The sequence below is a fragment of the Mesoplodon mirus genome, assembly GCF_964341445.2.
Source record: "Mesoplodon mirus genome assembly, chromosome: 8".
In the NCBI taxonomy this organism is placed as follows: Eukaryota; Metazoa; Chordata; class Mammalia; order Artiodactyla; family Ziphiidae; genus Mesoplodon; species Mesoplodon mirus.
In genome coordinates, this window is record NC_138984.1 from 20,063,542 (window position 1) to 20,081,129 (window position 17,588).

Genomic DNA, 17,588 nt, shown 5'->3' on the forward strand with positions numbered 1-17,588 from the left:
AGCCGAGCTGAGCGTGGGAGCGCAGGCAGCAGCCAGGCCTGGATTCCAGGCTGGAGCCCTGGGAGCCAGGGGTGAGCCAGGGGGAGGGGTGGGGGAGGAGAGGTGAGCAGAGAGGAGGCCAGGACTCTCCCTAGTCCCCAGCTGGGACCCCAGGAATTCCTTCCATCATCTCTTGCCAGAGGGCCTGGCCTTTTAGCTCCAGGGCCTTCAGAGGGCCTGTGGTCCATCCCCCTGCTTCCTGGGCAGACTGTTTCTGATGCCCCTTCACTGTTAGAAAGTGATTACTCTATACTAACCATCATCTGGCTGCAACTCCTTTCTTCCCTCTTCAGCTCGCCTTCAGCTCTCCCACTGCCAGTGTTGTGGAATGAGCAGCTGCTTTGCAACACGGGAGAGTGAGGGTAGACTTCAGTGCCCTTCCCTGACTTGGGGCAGGGGGAGGGGATTAGCTGGAGGGACTGGTGGCAGCGGGGCTCATGTGGCCTGTTTCTAGTCCCCCTTTGGCACTGAGTGACCTTGGGAGAAGCACTTCCCCTCTCTGGGCTTCAGTTTCCTCGTTTGTGAGATGAGAAGGTGGAGTTAGGAGAGTTCTTGCATTCTAATCAGTGATGAAATTCTGCAAGTCCATGGATCTTTCTGAACAGAGAGGCTCTTGCTCTTGGGGCTCTTGGAAGAGTTGTCCACCATGGATGTGGGGGCCCTGGAGGGTCTTTACGCATCTACTGGGAAGCCTGCTGAGATGCTGAGGAGGTCCCTTCCAGCCCTGGGACTGGACGATTCTTTGCTCAGTGACCTGTCCTCCAGCTCCATTTCTTAGAACAGAGCGGAGGGCAACAGCTGTCAGAGTTGAATGGGCCAGAGTTTCTGGGTCTCTGTCCCAGTGACTCAGGTGGGGATGTGCTGGCAGGATTTGAGCTGGTGAAGGGAGGGAGGGAACTGGGCGGATCTGCCAGCTCCCCTTGGCCACGCTTAGGGGACGGAGTGGGAGTAAGTGATGTGCTGAGCAGTGGGCGTGCAGAGAGCCGTGAGTAACAGTTGTGAGTAATGGCTCAGTGTCTCTGCCGGGCAGGTGGCTCTTAGACTGTACAGAGCTGTCTGGGGCTCCGGAAATGCTCCCTGGAGGCCAAGCCACTGAGTCACAGCAGCCTGAGCTTTGCTGCCACTGCCCCCGTTAGGAGTTGGGAGTCCAGCCCCAGCCCCTCCCCCCATCTATACCTCCACAGCCCCTTGGCCCCATAGATGCCCTGTTTTGTCTTCTAAGCGCCCTAGTGACTTGGATTGCCTGAAGGAGTATAGATTTTGTATTCTGGCTGCCCTGGGTTTGAGTCCCAGCTCAACTGCTCATAACCGAGTGGTCTTGGGCAACTTACTTTTCTTGTTGAGTTTCAGTGGCCTCATCTGGATAAAGGGAGTATTGCCTGTTGTGCATATTGTTGAACGGGCTAAATGTGGTACTATGTCTGAAGTACACAGTACACGGTAGGTATTCAAATAAAATGGTTGTCCCACGAGCCCTAAACTCTGTTTTGCTTCTCCTCACCACCTCCACCTCTAAAGTTCCTGCTTCCGTGCCTTCATCCCATAATTTTCAGGATGCTTATCCTCCAGTTAGATCTGCCCCACCGTTCGTGCCCATGCCGTCCCGTTTCTGCCACCTCCTACCCAGCTTCCGTCTGTGTGCCTTACCCCCTCACCTGCTCTAGCAGAAGGAGGGGCAAGGCTCAGGTGGCCCGGGAGAGTCCAAGGGGAATTTGTCACTTGTCCCGGCTGCAGTGGGTGGTCAGGCTCCTGTAGCACCTCACATCCCCCCCCTCTGCTGGTTCCTGCTCTCCCCTCCCCACTGTCTGCCCACATGGGTCATTCCCCCTCTGGCTTTCTGAAATCCGCTGAGCTCAGGGCCATGCAGACTGTCCCTGCTAGTAGGTGTACAGGCCATGCTGCTGTGTTCCCATCTGTGCGGCTCTGCTTGGGGCGGGGCGGGGAGGGAGCACCAGGGAGTGACTTTGCATCTGCACCTGGCAGTGGTCCTGTGGTGTGTGTGTGCGCGCGCACACACGCTCTGCGTGTGCCTCGGGGCGTCTGAGCTGTGTGTGTGCCGTGTCTCTGGGTCACTGGGCCTCTATCTGATGTGAGCTCTCTCTCCTGTCCAACTCAAACCTGCCTGTTTTCCCAGCCAGATAAAGCCAGGTCTTCCGTTGCCTCTCCCTCCACCCCCCCTCCCTCCAGACCTGGTTTCGGATGTGTGCATCTTGGAGGGCCTCCCGGGGAACAAGGAAACATTGCAGAGGGGTGGATATGCGTCAGATGGAGCTGAACAATGCCGGTGACAGCCAGGCCTCCGCTGGCCTTCAGTGCTGGCCTGGCTTCAAGTCTCTGCTGCTGGCTAATTGGGACCGAGAGGGGGCTTCCTGCGACTCAGCCACAGATGGATTTAAAGGAGCTACGTGGAGCTGGGCTTGCCCTGCCCTGCCCTGGGGACCTCCTGTTCCCGGGGCTCCTGGTGCAGCCCATCAGAACAGATGGGGTTCCAGAACCCCAGCCCTTGACAGGCGCTAACTGTGCAGAACAGTCACACTAACTCCTCCTGTTGCTGCCATCTGTGGCCCAGGGGTTTTCTACATGAGTGAATTTTCAAATAATTGAAGCTTAGGCCACATAAGAGTCGAAAGCTCCAAAGAAAAAAAAAGGTGAATTGCTTTGATGGGAATCTTTTGCATTGTATTATACTGCTCTGAGCTCTGACTTAAGGCAGACAGGACCTTCCTCTCATTCTGTTATTGTTCCTCAGTTTTTTCCTCTGTAAAGTGGGCATATGAACAGAACCTACCTCACAGGGTTCAGGTGAGGATTACATGAGTTGAGACACATCAAATGCACATGGTATGCCCCGTACAGTTTGCAACCCTGTAAATGAAGGCACTGAGGCATGGAGAGGTGCAAGAACTGCATCCGGCTCAAATAGAAGGGAGCTAACATTTTCCAAGCATGTGCTACGTTCCAGACATTTTTACCCCGTCATCTCAGTCAACTTTATTTTGTCCTCCCAACCACTCTGCAAAGTAGGTCTCCTTATCCCCAGTTTACAGATGAGGAAACTGAGACTCGGGGAGGTTCAATAAGGTCTCAATAGCCGGTCTACGGCAAATCGGTATTTGAGCCCAGGCCTAACCTAGTCCAGGGCTTTTCTAATCCTATCTCTTATCTTTTGGTTGGAAACTCACGGTCCCTCGGTGTGTTCAGGAATTTGGAAATGAGGGTCCACAAGCAGAAGGTGTTATGATCTATCAGAATTGAACCCACTCCCAGTTACCATGTTTGGGTTAGGTTCAGAGTGGTTTGGAGTCAGGTGATGAGACCAAATGACCTTTAGGGGTCTAGGGAACTCGAGAGCACAGATGGACTTTGAGAATACAGAATTTTTCTCCTGTTTGCTTTTCTTTTGGCAAGGCTTAAATCTTTAAAAAAGGAGGTAGGTAAGCATCAGGAAGGCCTTCCTGATCAGCATCAGCATAGGGCAGTGATGCAGGCAGCACAGGGACGCTGAAGAACCAAAAAAACTTCAGGGAATTTCTTCAAATGCAAGGTGTCTTCTTCCCCCCCCCCCCCATTTTAATATTTCTGAACTTGGAATGCTTCTTACGGTTGAAGTGTACAATACATTTCGGGTAGTGTTTCCTCCTCAAAAGCTCTTGTCCAGTTAATGGTGCCCCAGACAATCAAGAGATTAGGAAACAGAGCCGTGAACACCTGTGGTTTGCAAGGCCTCTTGCAGATGTGGAAGGGAGAGAGAGCTGCAGGCCGTTGTCCTGCCCTGAGAGCTGACTATGGCCGAGTTTAAGAAAGCAAGAGGAACCTCTGATGTCTGTGTGGGTTTGAGGGTGGCCCCTAGCCCTGGAATTCTCAGTCTGGGGCCTCGGTCAGCCCGTCTTCTCCTCCACCCCCCTGCCCCAGCCTCCTCCACCGGGGCCCCTGGTGTGCTCCTTGGCAGTTCCTGAACCCTCTGGCTTCTTGGGTTTCCCCCTTGCTCTTAAATTTGTTTCCCATGCATCCTTCCTGCCTTACTGTTTTAGCACAGCTTAGGGTCAAAGGCTTTGTCCCTTAAAGTTTTCATCTAAGGTCAGAAACCCTCATGGGGAGTGACCGGATGGGGCAGTCTCCCTCTGGGTGTAATTTCTGGAAAAACAGATGGACTTGAATCCCAGTGAAATAATAGCCCTCTTCATACCTCCATTTTAGCAGTTACTGAGCTCTTTATAATTTTCTGTTTACATGCCTGTCTCCTCCACTGGGCCACAGGTTCCCCTCCTGGACCAGGCCCTTCTTATTCCTCTCTGTCTCCATAGCTGGGGAAGTGGCACCAAAGGGCCCTCAGTCACTGTTGTTGAAGGAATGCTTGGTCTTGCTTCTGTGCCCATCACCTCCCCTCTGTCCCCAGTTCCACTAGAACCTTGACCCCAGACCGCAGCCCTTTCCTTCACCAGATTCTTCTAGGAGCTTCCTAGAAGCGATGTTTTCTTTGCTGGAGGCCGCATCATCCAACCCACCTGCTTTAGAACAAATGGCCCTTCTCCAGGCAGGGAGGAAGGGCTGGGGTTTTCCCTGCTCCTTAGATCTTAGAAGGTAACCTTGAAGTCTGCATTTCCAACTCCCTGCTCAGTGCCTCCACTTATATAACAGAGGCCCCGCTTCCTCGGAGTCCTGCAGGCTGGGTCCCTCAGCGGCGGCTGATGTCTCCTCAGTCTTCTTATCCCCTTGTACTGCTCTCGGTAACCTCACTCCTCCGCTCCTGACCCCAGCTCAGAGCCTCTTTTCACTTTGGTCTCTTCTTCTGCCACCCCCCACCCCCAACCCTGGCCCAGACATCTCCCCGGCGCACCCACCTCAGAGGCTATGCCCGCCATGAATCTCTACCTTTGACCACTGACTGGGCAAGGTGCTGTGGTCCTGGGCAGAGCTGAGGCTTGGTGTGCCACCAGGTTGGAACTCTGGTTCCATTACCTACTGGTTGTATGACCTCAGGCTAAGCACGTTACCTCTCAGAACCTCGTTTCCCCATCTGTAAAATGGGCAGATAACCCCTACCTCACAGTGTACCATATGGAAAAACAAACAAACAAACTTGACAGTGGTGTTCTCTTGCTGGAGCACGGGCTTCGAGGCAGAGAGGTGAGGAATGGGGCTGGAGAAAGAGACACAGCCAGGTCTCGAAGGGCCATGAGGACTATATTAGGGCATCTGGACTTTATCCCATGGAGCTGGGAGCCATGGAAGGACTTCAGGCAGAGGAGTGGCATTAATGGCTATGCCTTGTAGAAATATTTCTCTGGCTGCCGAGCGGAGAGTGGCTTAGAGGACTGGACTGAGGGCAGGGAGGCCTGTGTCAGGAGGCCGTTGGAAGAATCTCCATGATTAAGGAGACTAGGGGTGAGGGGGTGGCTTGGAGAGATATTTGGGTGGAGGAATTGACCAGGCTTGGTTGGGGGGTGGCGTAGGAAGAGTGCAGCCAACCCTCAGGTCTGGCTGAACAACCTTGGGTGGCCCAGAATTTGGGTGGTTGTCAGTAGCCACGAGGGAGCCCAGGAGGAGGCAGAGTGGGGGCAGGGCTGTGAGTGCAGGATGCTGACCAGTGTCAAGCCCTGGGCCCAGCTGTGCCTGTGGCCCCGCATGCCCCACCCTTGTCATTGCCGACCCCTGGCTCCCCTCTTGTGCTCCCAGGGCCTGGCGCATAGGAGGCACTTGGTACCTGTTTGCTGGACTCATCTTCTCTGATTTTCTGCTCATGAGAAGTCTGGTCTGGCGTGGAACCTCAGCCCTCCCAGGGTCACTGACTTTGGGTGTGGGCCAGTGTGGCCCCTCAGCTGGGCCCTTGGGGCCCCAGCTTGGGTTCCAGGGCGGGCAGATCCTCAGCAAAGATGTTCTGCCACCAGCTAGGCATCCGGCGATCTGGGTGCTATCTTATGCCATCCTTCAGGTAAGCTCTGAAGGGCACCGGCTGCAGAGGGCAGGGCTGCTACCAGGCCTGCCCCACCTGCTTTGCTGCTGCCAGGACCTTCTTGGGAAATGTCTGCTCTGAAATATCACAGTCCAGTGGGCTCAAGAGGGTCAGGCACACCCGGCCTTCCCCTTGGATGGCGTTGGGCTGTGCAGGTCGGGGCTGCTGTGTGTGGGTGTGGCTAGAAACTTCTCTCTGTGGAGAGCCTCGGCTTGAGTGTGTTACAGGGCCTGGAGGCTGGCAGAAGCCAGTGAGTGGGGCCTGAGGAAAGGCTCCCGAGATAAGAGGGAGGGTTGGGCTACTGGAGAGCTGCTGGAGCTGCGGGGGCGGGTTGATTGGGTCAGTGGTCCCAGAGGAGCCTGGCAGAGGAGGATTTGGGGGTGGGTGGGACTGGGGCTCTGGGGGCAGTGACCAGTGTCGGCTGTCTGGGTCGCCCCTGTGTCTTGTCTGCTCGGGTTCTGAGTCAGAGACTGCTGGCTTTGGGGAAAGGGCCAGGCCCGTTCCTTGCCCCTGGCTGGCTCCCTGGCCCTGGAGGGGACTCTGGGCTGGGGCATGGCTCCCCGCCCCTCAGCTCGAGGTGTCCCTGGGAACAGGCCCCTTCTTGCCTCCAGGAACTTGACGCAGTTCCTTTCCCGGTCCCGAGCAGAACTCTATATAAGGGAAGGAAACAGCCGAGCAGGTCGGGACCAAGCTCTGGTGAGGATGGGTGGCCTGGAGGGGAGGGCGCAGGCCTGGGGAGGAGATGGAGCCAGGGCAGTGGCCCCTTCCTCCCCGGGACCCCCCTGCCCAGGGCTTGAGGCTCAGTCTGGGAGGCCAGTGTCTTCAAGCCATGCTGGGGCTCTGCCCGTTTCACCCCGGGCCTTGTACTGGCCCAGTCCCCGCCCCCCACCCCCATGGCCAGGGCATTTCGTAGCTGCCTGACCGTGAGCACCCTCGGGTCCTGAAGGGGTGCACTCCTCACCCCGGCTTCCAAGCCAAGCCCTGGTCCACTTGGCTGGGCCTCCCGGCCTGCCCTTGCCTCGCTGGCAGGGGCCTACTGGGTCTTGCTTGATAGAGCCCACTGGACTCATAATGTGACCTCTGAGGTGCTGGGCTGTCCACAGACGGGGGGGTCATCTGACTGTGTCCTCAGTCATGGGGCATGTGGGCTGGATCCCCCTGGGATCATTGTCTCCATCATACTTGACCCCTCTGGTGTCTCCTGAGTGGCCAGGGCTCAGAGGATGGCTGCATCCTGGTTGCAGGTTCCTCACGCGGGTCCCAGAGGGCGAGCAGCAGAAGAGCTGAGGGCAGGATCCCTGGCTCTGTGAAGGACAGGAAGGAGAGTGGTGCCCTCCCATGTTTTGGGTGGGGGAGAGAAGTAGAGGTTGGAGGGAGCGTCGGTTCAAATGAGGTGGGGATGAGGGCCTGTAGGTTTTAGGGTGCCTGATGGCCCCTTGTCTCTAGGCTTTGGGGCTCTTCCCCCCTTGCTCCTTCCCCCATTATTATCAGTGTTACTGCACATCTCCTGCGTGCCTTAAGCTCCCCACCCTTCACCTCCCCCTGGTCCCTCTCCTACTCAGGCACCTTCAGTGGCTCCCCAGTGCTGGCAGCTAAAAGCCTTAACTCCTCTGCTGGGCGTTCAGAGTTGCCCATCGTCCAGCCTGGAAGGAGACCTTTTGGCCAGTCTGCCTCCCTCATCTCCTTCCACGTGCCCTTCGGTGCTGTCTCTTCCCTTCCCCCACCCTGTGTCCCAGCCAAAGGGGATACTTTTGACATGGAAAGCCTTCCCACCTCCATGCCTTGTTTGTGTGGTTATTTCCACCTGAAAAGCCCTTTTCCCATCTCCACCTTCAAAACTTTATCCACGGACCTAGTGAGCTCCAGGCTCTGAGCAGAGCCCTAGAGCTTCTGGATGAAAATGACCCATGTGCTTCCTGCCCTCATGGGGCTTGCGGGGGAGTCGGTGAGACACACAGTAGACAAACAGAAGCAATGCGTCCTCGAGGACTGGCTCGGGTATGCCCTCCTCCGTGGAGCCTGCCTGGGCCCCCCGAGATCTCTCTGTGCTCTCACAGCCCCAGTGCCTCCGCCACAGTGGGGGCCTCATCCGGCCGTGGGGACAGTGAGGCGTGCTGGGAAAAGCAGGTATTGGAGTCAGGCTGATTCAGGTATCAGTCCTGTCACTGTCACTTGGTAGATGTGCCATCTTGGATCTCACAGGCTTGTTGAAGGGCTGCCTGAGATCCTGTAAGATGAGGATGCTAATAACCTATCTCAAGGGGGTCATGAGGGGTGAAGGGATAGTGTACACAAGGGCTTAGAACCGTGCCAGGCACACAGTGAGCGTGCAGAAAATTTTAGCAACCACCATTTATACTTCTGCCAATACTACTACTTCTAGCTGTTCGGCTTTGGGCAAGTTGCTTAAATTCTCTGAGCCTATTTACCTCAAAACCTTGTCAACAAGCTTAACTAAAATAACGTATATAAAGCAGCCAGCTCAGTGGCCAAGAGTGGGCGCTCTGCAAACCCCAGTTTCCTTCCTTTCCACGTATCTTCTGGTGTCATTCGAGGTGGGTGCCTGGACGTGTAGCAGGTGTCAGCAAGAATTTCTCTGGAAACAGCCCAAGTGTCCATCAACAGATGGATGGATAAACACAATGTGGTATATTCATACGATGGAATAGTATTCAGCCTCAAAATGCAATGTAACTCTGATACATGCTACAACATGAATGATTCTTGAAAACATTATGCGAAGCATGTTAGTGTGCTGGGTCTACCATAACAAAATACCACACACTCAGTGCTTTACACAACAGAAATTAATTTTCTCACAATTCTGGAGGCTGGAGGTCCAAGATCAAGGTGCTGGCAGGTTTGGTTTCCTCTGAGGTCTCTCTCCTTGGCTTGTAGATGGACACCTCCTCCTTGTGTCCTCACAGGGTCCTCCCTTTGTGCATGTACCCCTAGTGGCTCTCCGTGGGGCCTGGTCTCTTTTTGTAAGGACACCAGTCATATTGGATTAGGGCCCACCTTAATGGCCTCATTTTAACTTAGTTACCTCTTTATAGGCCAAGAGTGGGTGCCCTGCAAACCCCAGTTTCCTTCCTTTCCATGTATCTTCTGGTGTCATTTAAGGTGGGTGCCTGCAGTTGTTGGGACAGGGACACGTGTAGCAGGTGTCAGCAAGAGCTTCTCTGGAAACAACCCAAGTGTTGTGTTCAGTCGTATTCTGAGGTATTGGGGGTTAGGACTTCAACACAAGAATTTTGGGGTATACCATTCAGCTCATAACATTTAGCGAAAAAAGCCAGAGACAAAAAGGCAAATATTGTATGATTCCTCTTGTATGAGATACCTAGAATAGGCGTATTCATAGAGACAGAAAGTAGATTAGAGGTTATTAGGGGGAGATAGGGGAATTATTGTTTAATGGGTGTCAGGTTTCTGTTTGGGATAATGAAAATGTTCTGGAAATGGATAGTGGAGATGGTTATACAGTATTGTTAGAGTATCAGTGCCACTGAGTTACACTTAGAGATGATTAAAATGGTAAATTTTATGTTATGTGCATTTTATTTTTATGTGCATTAAAAAAAAGGGACTAGCAAGACATAGGGGGAAAAAACCCTTTTCTGCTCAGGATTATATGAAATGCTCGATTCAGAGGCTCAAGGGGTTCTAGTTTTGGCTGACACCAAGGCTGTCCTCTAGCCCTGGGGGCCAGGTGGATGTGGGTGTGGGAAGCCTCTCTGGAAGGCTGGGATTCCATGTAACCAATCCTGACACTTGAGGATGGGAGTGTCACCAGTTGGGGACCAGGTCCTGCCACTCGTCAGGTAGTGAGGTGATGGGGGCAGTGGGAGGCGGGTTAGGTTTTCACCTACAGCTCTCCCCTTGCCAGCTGATGGACCCTGGATAAGTGTTATGACCTCTTCGAGCCTCCATTTCTTCATCTGTAAAATGGGAGCCATATTACTGACTCTGCAGTATTGGAGGGTCTCAGAGACATAGGCATATGGTAGGGTTAACTCCCCTGCTCATAGTAGGTGCTTAACAAATGGCAGTGATTTTACCACTGGTGGTGACAGACGTTGAGTTTCTTTCATCTTTCCACAAATCTTTTGTGTGTACCTACTGTGTGCTGGGACCGGCGTGATGAACAAGACATGCTCCCTGCCCTCATGGCATTTGATTTCTAGAGGGGGAAACAGATTATAGACAAGAAAATAAACATCTATTATTACAAATTGTAATTAGGTCTGTGAAGGAAGACATAGGAGTTCGGGAGATAGAATATCTCTGTGTAATCTCTGTGTGTGTGTGTGTGTGTGTGTGTGTGTGTAACTTAAGGGAGTCAGAGAGGACCTCTCTCTGGGGTGGTGGCATTTAAGCCAAAGCCAGAAGGAGAGGAAGGACCCAGCTATGCAGACAGCTGGGCTAAGAACATCCGGGCAGAGGGAACAGTATAAACAGAGCCCCTGAGGAAGAACAGAGCCAGGTGTGTCCCAAGGACTGAGAGGAACGTACCCCTTGCGTGTGGCTTTGGGTCCTGGACAAGGGGGATGGGCACAGAATGATGGTGGGGAGAAGGGCAGGGGCCAGGTTGTGCGGGGAGCTCTTTGCTTGGGCTGCCGGCTGACTGGTGCTTTAGACCCTCCTGTCCTGGGGGAGTCTCCGAGGGTGTGCCCTGTTGTTGGCACTGTGCCTGGGAACCTTTGAAATTCAGAAAATATTAGTAGTGGGGGGCTGATGAATGCCAGGCATTGGCCTCGATCGGGCCTGGTAACACTCACATCCTGGCATCCCCGGGTCTCTAATTGCGGAGCCGCACTGTTCTGCTGCAGTGGCCTTGGGCAAGTTGTGCCTTCATTTCCTCATCTGTGAAATGGAGATAATAACCCAAATGTATAACCTATACATTTTAAAAGTATATATTTATTTATTTATTTATTTGGCTGTGCCGGGTCTTAGTTGCAGCACGCGGGATCTTCGTTGCCGCATGCGGGATCTTTTAGTTGCGGCATGTGGGATCTAGTTCCCTGACCCGGGATCGAACCCGGGCCCCCTGCATTGGGAGTGTGGCGTCTTAACCACTGGACCACCAGGGAAGTCCCAACCCATACACTTTCTATTAGGATCAAGTGAGTCCAGGGAAAGGGCTTAGGACAGTAACAGACACATAGGCACATCCCATAAGCTTCCTGTTACCACTCTCGTTGTGTATGGCTCTGTGGAAATCCGTGTTTACAGGAGAGTTGACAGAGCAGAGAGGGCAGGAGCATATCTCTGTCTGGAGCCAGATTGCTGGGTTTGCATCCTGTCTTCTCTGCTGGAGAGTTGATTAACCTCTGTGCCTTGGTCTCCTCATCCACAAAACAGACGCTCAGGGTGGTTGTGAGAATGGAGTGAGTTAATTTACGCCAAGTACGAAGCGCAGGGCCTGGCGTTTAGCAAGTGATACTTATATTGTTGTTATAGTTTTCAGAATGGAAAGGCTGACCTGGGTGCTGATGCGTAATGGAGGGAGACCTGGGGAGGAGGCTTACCTGAGGCCAACTTCCTGGGCCCGAGCCCTGAAATCCTACGCTGCCAGCCCTGGGGAGGCAAATGGTTGGCATCCCAGAGTCTGCCCCCTCTGCAGAGGGAGGCTTCCTAGCTGGGGTCCCCAGGGCCAGTGGAAGTGGTCACTGCTGGCCACAGGGCACGGGCCAGAGTGGCAGGGGGCCCTGGCTCTGCCTGGCACATTCCAGGCTCCTGAGAGGGTGGCCAGGGGCCAGGGTGCCGGAGGGAAGGAGAGAGCCTTTTAAGGAAACATTTCTCTGCTTAAAAAAAAAAAAATAGAGAGAGACAAGAAACACTGAAGCACACAACAAAGTTAGCGGGCTGGCTGGCCGGCTGGCCTGGAATGCACAGCTGTGGATGGTGGGTGGAGGAGGCCACGAGGGGGCACCCAGGCATCAGGCCCTCGGACTGGGGGTCCTCAGCTGCCCCTCAGATCTCAATCCTCGGCGGGGACAGGGAAGGGACCTGGGGTCAGGTCCCATTTTTTCCACTGCCTTGGGGTGGTGCTGGGGGAGCAGATCTCCCTCTTGTCTCAGAGGACACCTGTCCGTCCTGCCCTTGCCTCAAAATGTGTTCATAACGCCCTCTCTCACTTCCCCAAGCCCCAGTCCCGAATGGAGACTAGACACCCACTCTCGTGGATTGCAGGTGGAGACGGTGGCAGTGGACGTGGCTGGCCCGTGGCTGGGAGGCCGTGGCAGTAGCCGGCAGCATGCCGTCCTCTTGCAGCTGATCCCACATTTAGGTTCCCAGCCTCATCCCAGCTCTAGCTCCAAGGAAAGGAGCAGATCAGGGCGTGCTGCTCTGTGGATTGACCCGCTCCCACCCCGGCTTGAGGGCCCATGGGTAATAGGAGGAGCGGGGACAGGAGACGCTGGGAGCCTGGCCCCATGAGGTTGAAACCTACAAGCCTCAGAGTGGGATTTGGGGCTGGGGGCAGGAGGAGACAGGCAGGGGGCCACTGCTGGATGCGGGACTCCTGCCCTCAAGGTGCCTAGGGGATAGCAGTGTCCCGGTGGCTGAGACCTTGTCGGGCGGGCAGGGTGCCCTGAAGGCTGCAGCCACCTCCGGACTTTCCTGCCCTTCTGGCCTGTTCTTCTGGCATCCTCCACCCCACCCTTGGCCACTGATCAGCTGTGTGACCTTGGACAAGTTGTTTAACTTCTCTGTGCCCCCTGCACCTCAAGCGGTGGTATAATGGTACCTACCTTATTGGGTTGTTGAAAGGATTACATGAGTTAACATGGGTAAGGCATTGACAATAATACCTGTGCACATTCAATATGCATTATATGTGTTAGATATTGTTCCTTCCTTTTTTTTGGCTTCATATGTGATTCTCCCAAGTCCTAGAGTAATGCTGAGTACAGGATGATAGGTACTGAGGTTCAGCTCAGGCTTCTTTGCTGGAGAATGAGGTGGGCAGGGAGCCTGCGGTGTGGCCGAGTCAAGAACCCAGGGATGCTAACTCCCAGCCTCTCCACCCCTTCCAGAGCCCGGGGCACACTGTCCCACAGGTATGGTTCCCTTCTAGGTGGGTATGTCAAGGCGGGTGATCCCTGGGGCTGGTCAGATGCTAGAACAGGGCCAGGTGAAGGAAGGGCCCAGCTGAGGGTGAGGCCTCTATGAACAGCCAGCTGTAGCCCGGGCTGTCGGCTGGGGCGGGGGCCCCGGTTGCCTACTGTTTGAGGAGGCAGCCCCCGGCTCTTTGGCGATCCACGGCTTATGTCCAGACACCCTCATGCCCGGAGCGGGGAGTGGTGGGGGGAGAGCTTCCCCCGCCGTCCCCTCTGTGGGCCCCCTGCCTGGTGTTTGGGTCAGGAATTGGAGCCAAGGTTGAGGTATGAGCTCCAAGAAAAACGTGTCCCAGCTAGAAGAAAGGAACACATTGAGTCTCTGATAAAGGCCCCTGCTAATTGTCAGGGTAGTGGTTTGGCTGCCCGGCCCCTGGGGAGGGAGTGTTATCTCAGGGTAGGGAGCAGTCCAGCCCCCTCCCTGCCCTCTCCCTCTGTCTTGAGGCCACATGGCCACCCCCCTCCCCCCTTAGAGAAGAAGACGAGGATGATGACAGTCATAGCTCACCCCCCGAGTGTGCTTGCACTCTTCAGGGCCTTCCACATCTATTAGCGATGTGGCTGCCTTCGGGAGAGATGACAGGCCCTTCCCCAGCCTGTTTCCCTGCACGGTCTGGGAAACTTTGCCAGATGTCTGCAGCTGTGACCTTTGGGTGAGGTACCTTGGCATTTGGGAGAATGGAGGAGGTGACTCTTCCTTTTCTCGAGGTCTTAAACACGGTTTTTGAAAAAATTAAAACAAATCTTACCATATTGTAGAAAATTTAGAACATAGACCAAAGAAAAAAAAATTTATTCTTATTACCTTAACCCTGGTGCTTTGACCTCCAGTTTCTCCGCATATTTTTTTACGGAGTTTAAAAAATGTGACTTCCATTTCACTTTGCCTTCTGCTGCTTCCCCCACCCCCTGAGTGTTATTGCCTAAGCAGCTTTCCGTGTTGCTCCATAGTCTTCCCGCTGGGGAGTGTCAGTGTTTGTGAACTGAAGGAAGGGGTGTCCAGCACGGGGTGGGGGGCGGGGAGCGGAATGATCTCAGGAGGCCCTGGTTTTCTATGGGGATCAAGATGCTAACCTTGCCCTTTCTCTGTTCCTCACACAGGTGGCTGCTCCCTGCATTCCTCCATCCAGCCATGAACTGGTGGTGAGTGACAGTCCATTCCCTGTCCTGCCAGCCCAGCCTCCCCTCTTTCCTCAGCTCCCGCTGCAGCTTGCTTGAGACCCAAGCATGCTGGTAGCCCCCATGGGTGCTGGGCCATTAGGTAATGACGAGGAAGGGGACATGTCCCGAGGCCGAAGCTGAACTGGGAGGAAATGAGTCATGAGGTCCTTTCATGATTTCATGAGATGCGGGGCCTCCTATTTCAATCTTGAGACTTAAATCCTTGGAAAAACCCATAAAAGGACATCTCGCCTGTCTCTAGGCCTGGCCAGGTGCCTGTTGTCCTGGGGCTTACAGAACCAGGGAATGGCACCTCCTTCCACCCTCCTGGTCCCTGGTCAGGTACCCTTTGGCTGGAGGCAGGGGGAAGGATGGCATGACCCACAAGAGTCCAGACACCTGGGCAGTTGCTCACGTTCAGGTGGCCTGTTCCACCTCCAGTCTCCTTCGCTGACTCTGCTTTTCTGCCTTCTCTCCGCGTCCCCCACTCCTCCCTCTCTCCCCCAGTCAGGTTTCCAGAAAAGCATGGATGGGGCAGGACTCCTGTGAGTTGTGGGCTGTGGAGAGAGGCCTGCTCCAGACTGATCCCAGCTGGGCTGATTTGGAAGTTTTCCCTCCCTGCCCTCTCCCTGCCTTCTTTCCCTTCAGAGGTCCCCCTTGCTCCCCAGCCCAGCGCAGGAGGCAGGCGGGGCCCTGGAGCCTGGAGAGGGAAGCGCCTGCCTGCATGCAGGTGCCTGTGTGTGCGTTTGCGCATGAGGTGCGTCACGGAGGGCCCCTGTGGGCACCCTCCGACTGGCTGGTGTGGAGGTGCCTGCGGTGACGCTGATGTGGGTGGGAGTCTGGGGGAGGTGGCACGGGTGCCACAGGATCCAGGCAGTTAGAGGTATCTGCACACCCGTGCGGTGACTTGCTCAGCTTGGATACTGGAATCTCACTCAGGTCTCCTGGCCTTTTCTGCTCCAATGCCTGTTTGCCGTATGACAATGGGCCAGTCCCTGCCCTCTTTCTGAGCCTGTTTTCCTCTCCGTCAAAGAGAGGGGTTGCACTGGATGCTCCAAAGGCTTTCTCCGTGCTGATACATATCCCTCCCAACCCCCCATTCAGGGTCATCGATGGAATGAAATAAAGTATGCAAAAAAAAAGTATGCAAAAGTGGTTGTGACTCTTAGCTGTCTTTGGACCCAGAGCAGTGTCCCTGCTCTCTGCCCTCCCAGCCCAGGCTCTGCTTAGCTCTTTCCCTCCCTTGCATCGGCCCCTCTTTCCTAATCTCACTGGGCTCAAACCCTTCTGGGCCTCGGCACTGCCTGGCTGTGCCGTTCCAGATGTGGAGTATTATTCACGCAGAGCTCAGTTAAAGGTCATCTGACAACAGCAGGGGGTGGGAGTGGGGTGCTGTGGGGATGAGGCCAGAGCGCAGGCCTGGTTTGGAACTGCCAGGGAGAAATCCCTCTGGGACTGTGGAGGGACACCGTGGGGGGCGGGTGGGAGGGGTGGGGTGGGGAGCCTACGTCTCATCATTTCAACCCAACTTCCGCTTCACTGCTGAGAACAGAACGTCCTTGGCTGGTCTAGTATGGCTGGGGGTCTCTGGGGTTTAGGGCTCTCCAGGCAGAAGCCAGACGCCTGACCTCTGGGAGTCTTGTGAACTTTGTTTACGCGAGGAAGGGTCAGGGGTTGCAACAGAAGGGAATAGGTTGGCATTCTGGCTGGAGAGATTGCAGTCAGATACCAGAAGGGACTCCTGCCTGAGCCAGGCTGTGGAAGCTTCCCATCTCTCTGATGTGCCCCATCTGGGCAGGGGGGCTCTGATCTTCGCGGAGGTTGGATCAGCCATCTGGTGGTGAAGTGCCTGTGACACCAGAGGTTTCCCCACCTGAGTCAGGACCTGCCCCCTCCCCCGTCCCCCGGGCAGTGGTCAAAGAGAGAAGGAGTTCCACTACCTCCCTCTGGATCCTGGCTCCCCAGGCTCTGGGTCTGTGGCTGTGGACACATTGCTTAACCTCTCTGGACCTCAGTTTCCCCTCTGCGGGTTGGGAGTTAGTAATAGTACCTACCTTATAAGGCTGTGAGGAAAATGAAAGGAGCAAATTAACTCACTGAATTAATCTGTATTCAGAATCCTCTAGTGGCCGCCCACCACTTGGAGTAAAGGCTCAGGTTCTTCCATGGGTCTACACAACCTTGCACAATAGACAGATTTCCTCTCTGACCTCATCTCCAGAAACTCCCGCGTTCGCTCACTCTGCTGCAACTACCTGGCCTTCTTGCTGGTCCCTGAACATGCCAGGGAGATGCTGCCCCAGGGCCTTTGCACCTGCAAAGCTTTTCCTGTAGATACTTGCCAGGCTCTTTCCCTCCTTGAGATCTTTACTCAAGTGTCAGATTTCCCTTCCCCCAGCAACCCTCTCTCCCTTCCCTGCTTTCTTTGCCCCTCAGCATGTGTCACCATCTTACCTGCTTATCTTGTTTAAAAGACTCCTCCCATGGTTAGCATGTGAACTCTATGATGACAAGGGATTTCTGTCCTTCGTGTTCATTGCTGTATCCCCACTGTCTGGCACACAGTAAGTGCTCAATGCATGTTTATTGAGTGGCTGGAGAAAGGCATTCAGCCAGATGCCCGGCACAGATTAGGTGCTCAATAAATAGGACAGCTGTCCTCTATCCCTTACTGGGGAGCCGTGGGGGCCTATTAGGGGGGCCAGCCTCCAGCTGGAAACTCTGCTGCTGTCCCCGGGGAGGGAAAGTGGCCCAGGGGAAGCCGGGAGAAAGTTTGGCTTCCCCCAGAGAGCACTCAGCACCTGTTTCCTCACGGCAGGCAGGCAGGCAGGCAGGCGAGTGCTTTGAGCAGGTTCACAAGAAGAAGGAAAGGGTGGGTTTTATTTTTCCTTCCTTTTCCCTTTGCTGCCTGCCTTCAGCCTCTGTAGGGCTGGTCTCTGGCCTCCCCGCCCCTTCCCTCTTGCTTCACACTGTGTGTCTGTGTGTTTGTCAAGTTTTCTCCATGCCCCCAGCTCTCCCTCTGGCCTTCTCACCCATCTTACTTCAGTCCTACCCCCCTGGGATTGGGACCACTCATCCCTGGGCCTAGGATTTCTGCCAGCCTCTGTGCCCTGCCAGCCAAACACATTTTCCAGCGTGTGCTGGGCCAGCCAGGGCAGAGTGGCTTAATCTTCAACCCATGTTTTCATCTTACTTAACAGATGTTGTCCAAGGCCTTGGGTAGAAGGCTCCTAGGGTCACCTCCCTCCTGTGGGGTCCTCCTGTGGGTTCCACCGGTGGGGGCAGGATGGAGAGGGGTGAGGGTGTGTTTG

General features: G+C 54.8%; 1 protein-coding gene across 9 annotated transcripts in view; it reads left to right on the forward strand.

The window, feature by feature from the left end:
* The window catches only part of TNS1 (tensin 1), a 231,703-nt gene that overhangs the window by 101,700 nt on the left and 112,415 nt on the right, over nt 1–17,588 (forward strand). For all 9 annotated transcript variants that reach the window (XM_082630693.1, XM_082630691.1, XM_082630694.1 and 6 more), the window contains one exon: nt 14,218–14,259. In XM_082630693.1, the coding sequence (XP_082486819.1) occupies nt 14,218–14,259 (42 nt within the window). The remainder of the gene's footprint in view (nt 1–14,217; nt 14,260–17,588) is intronic.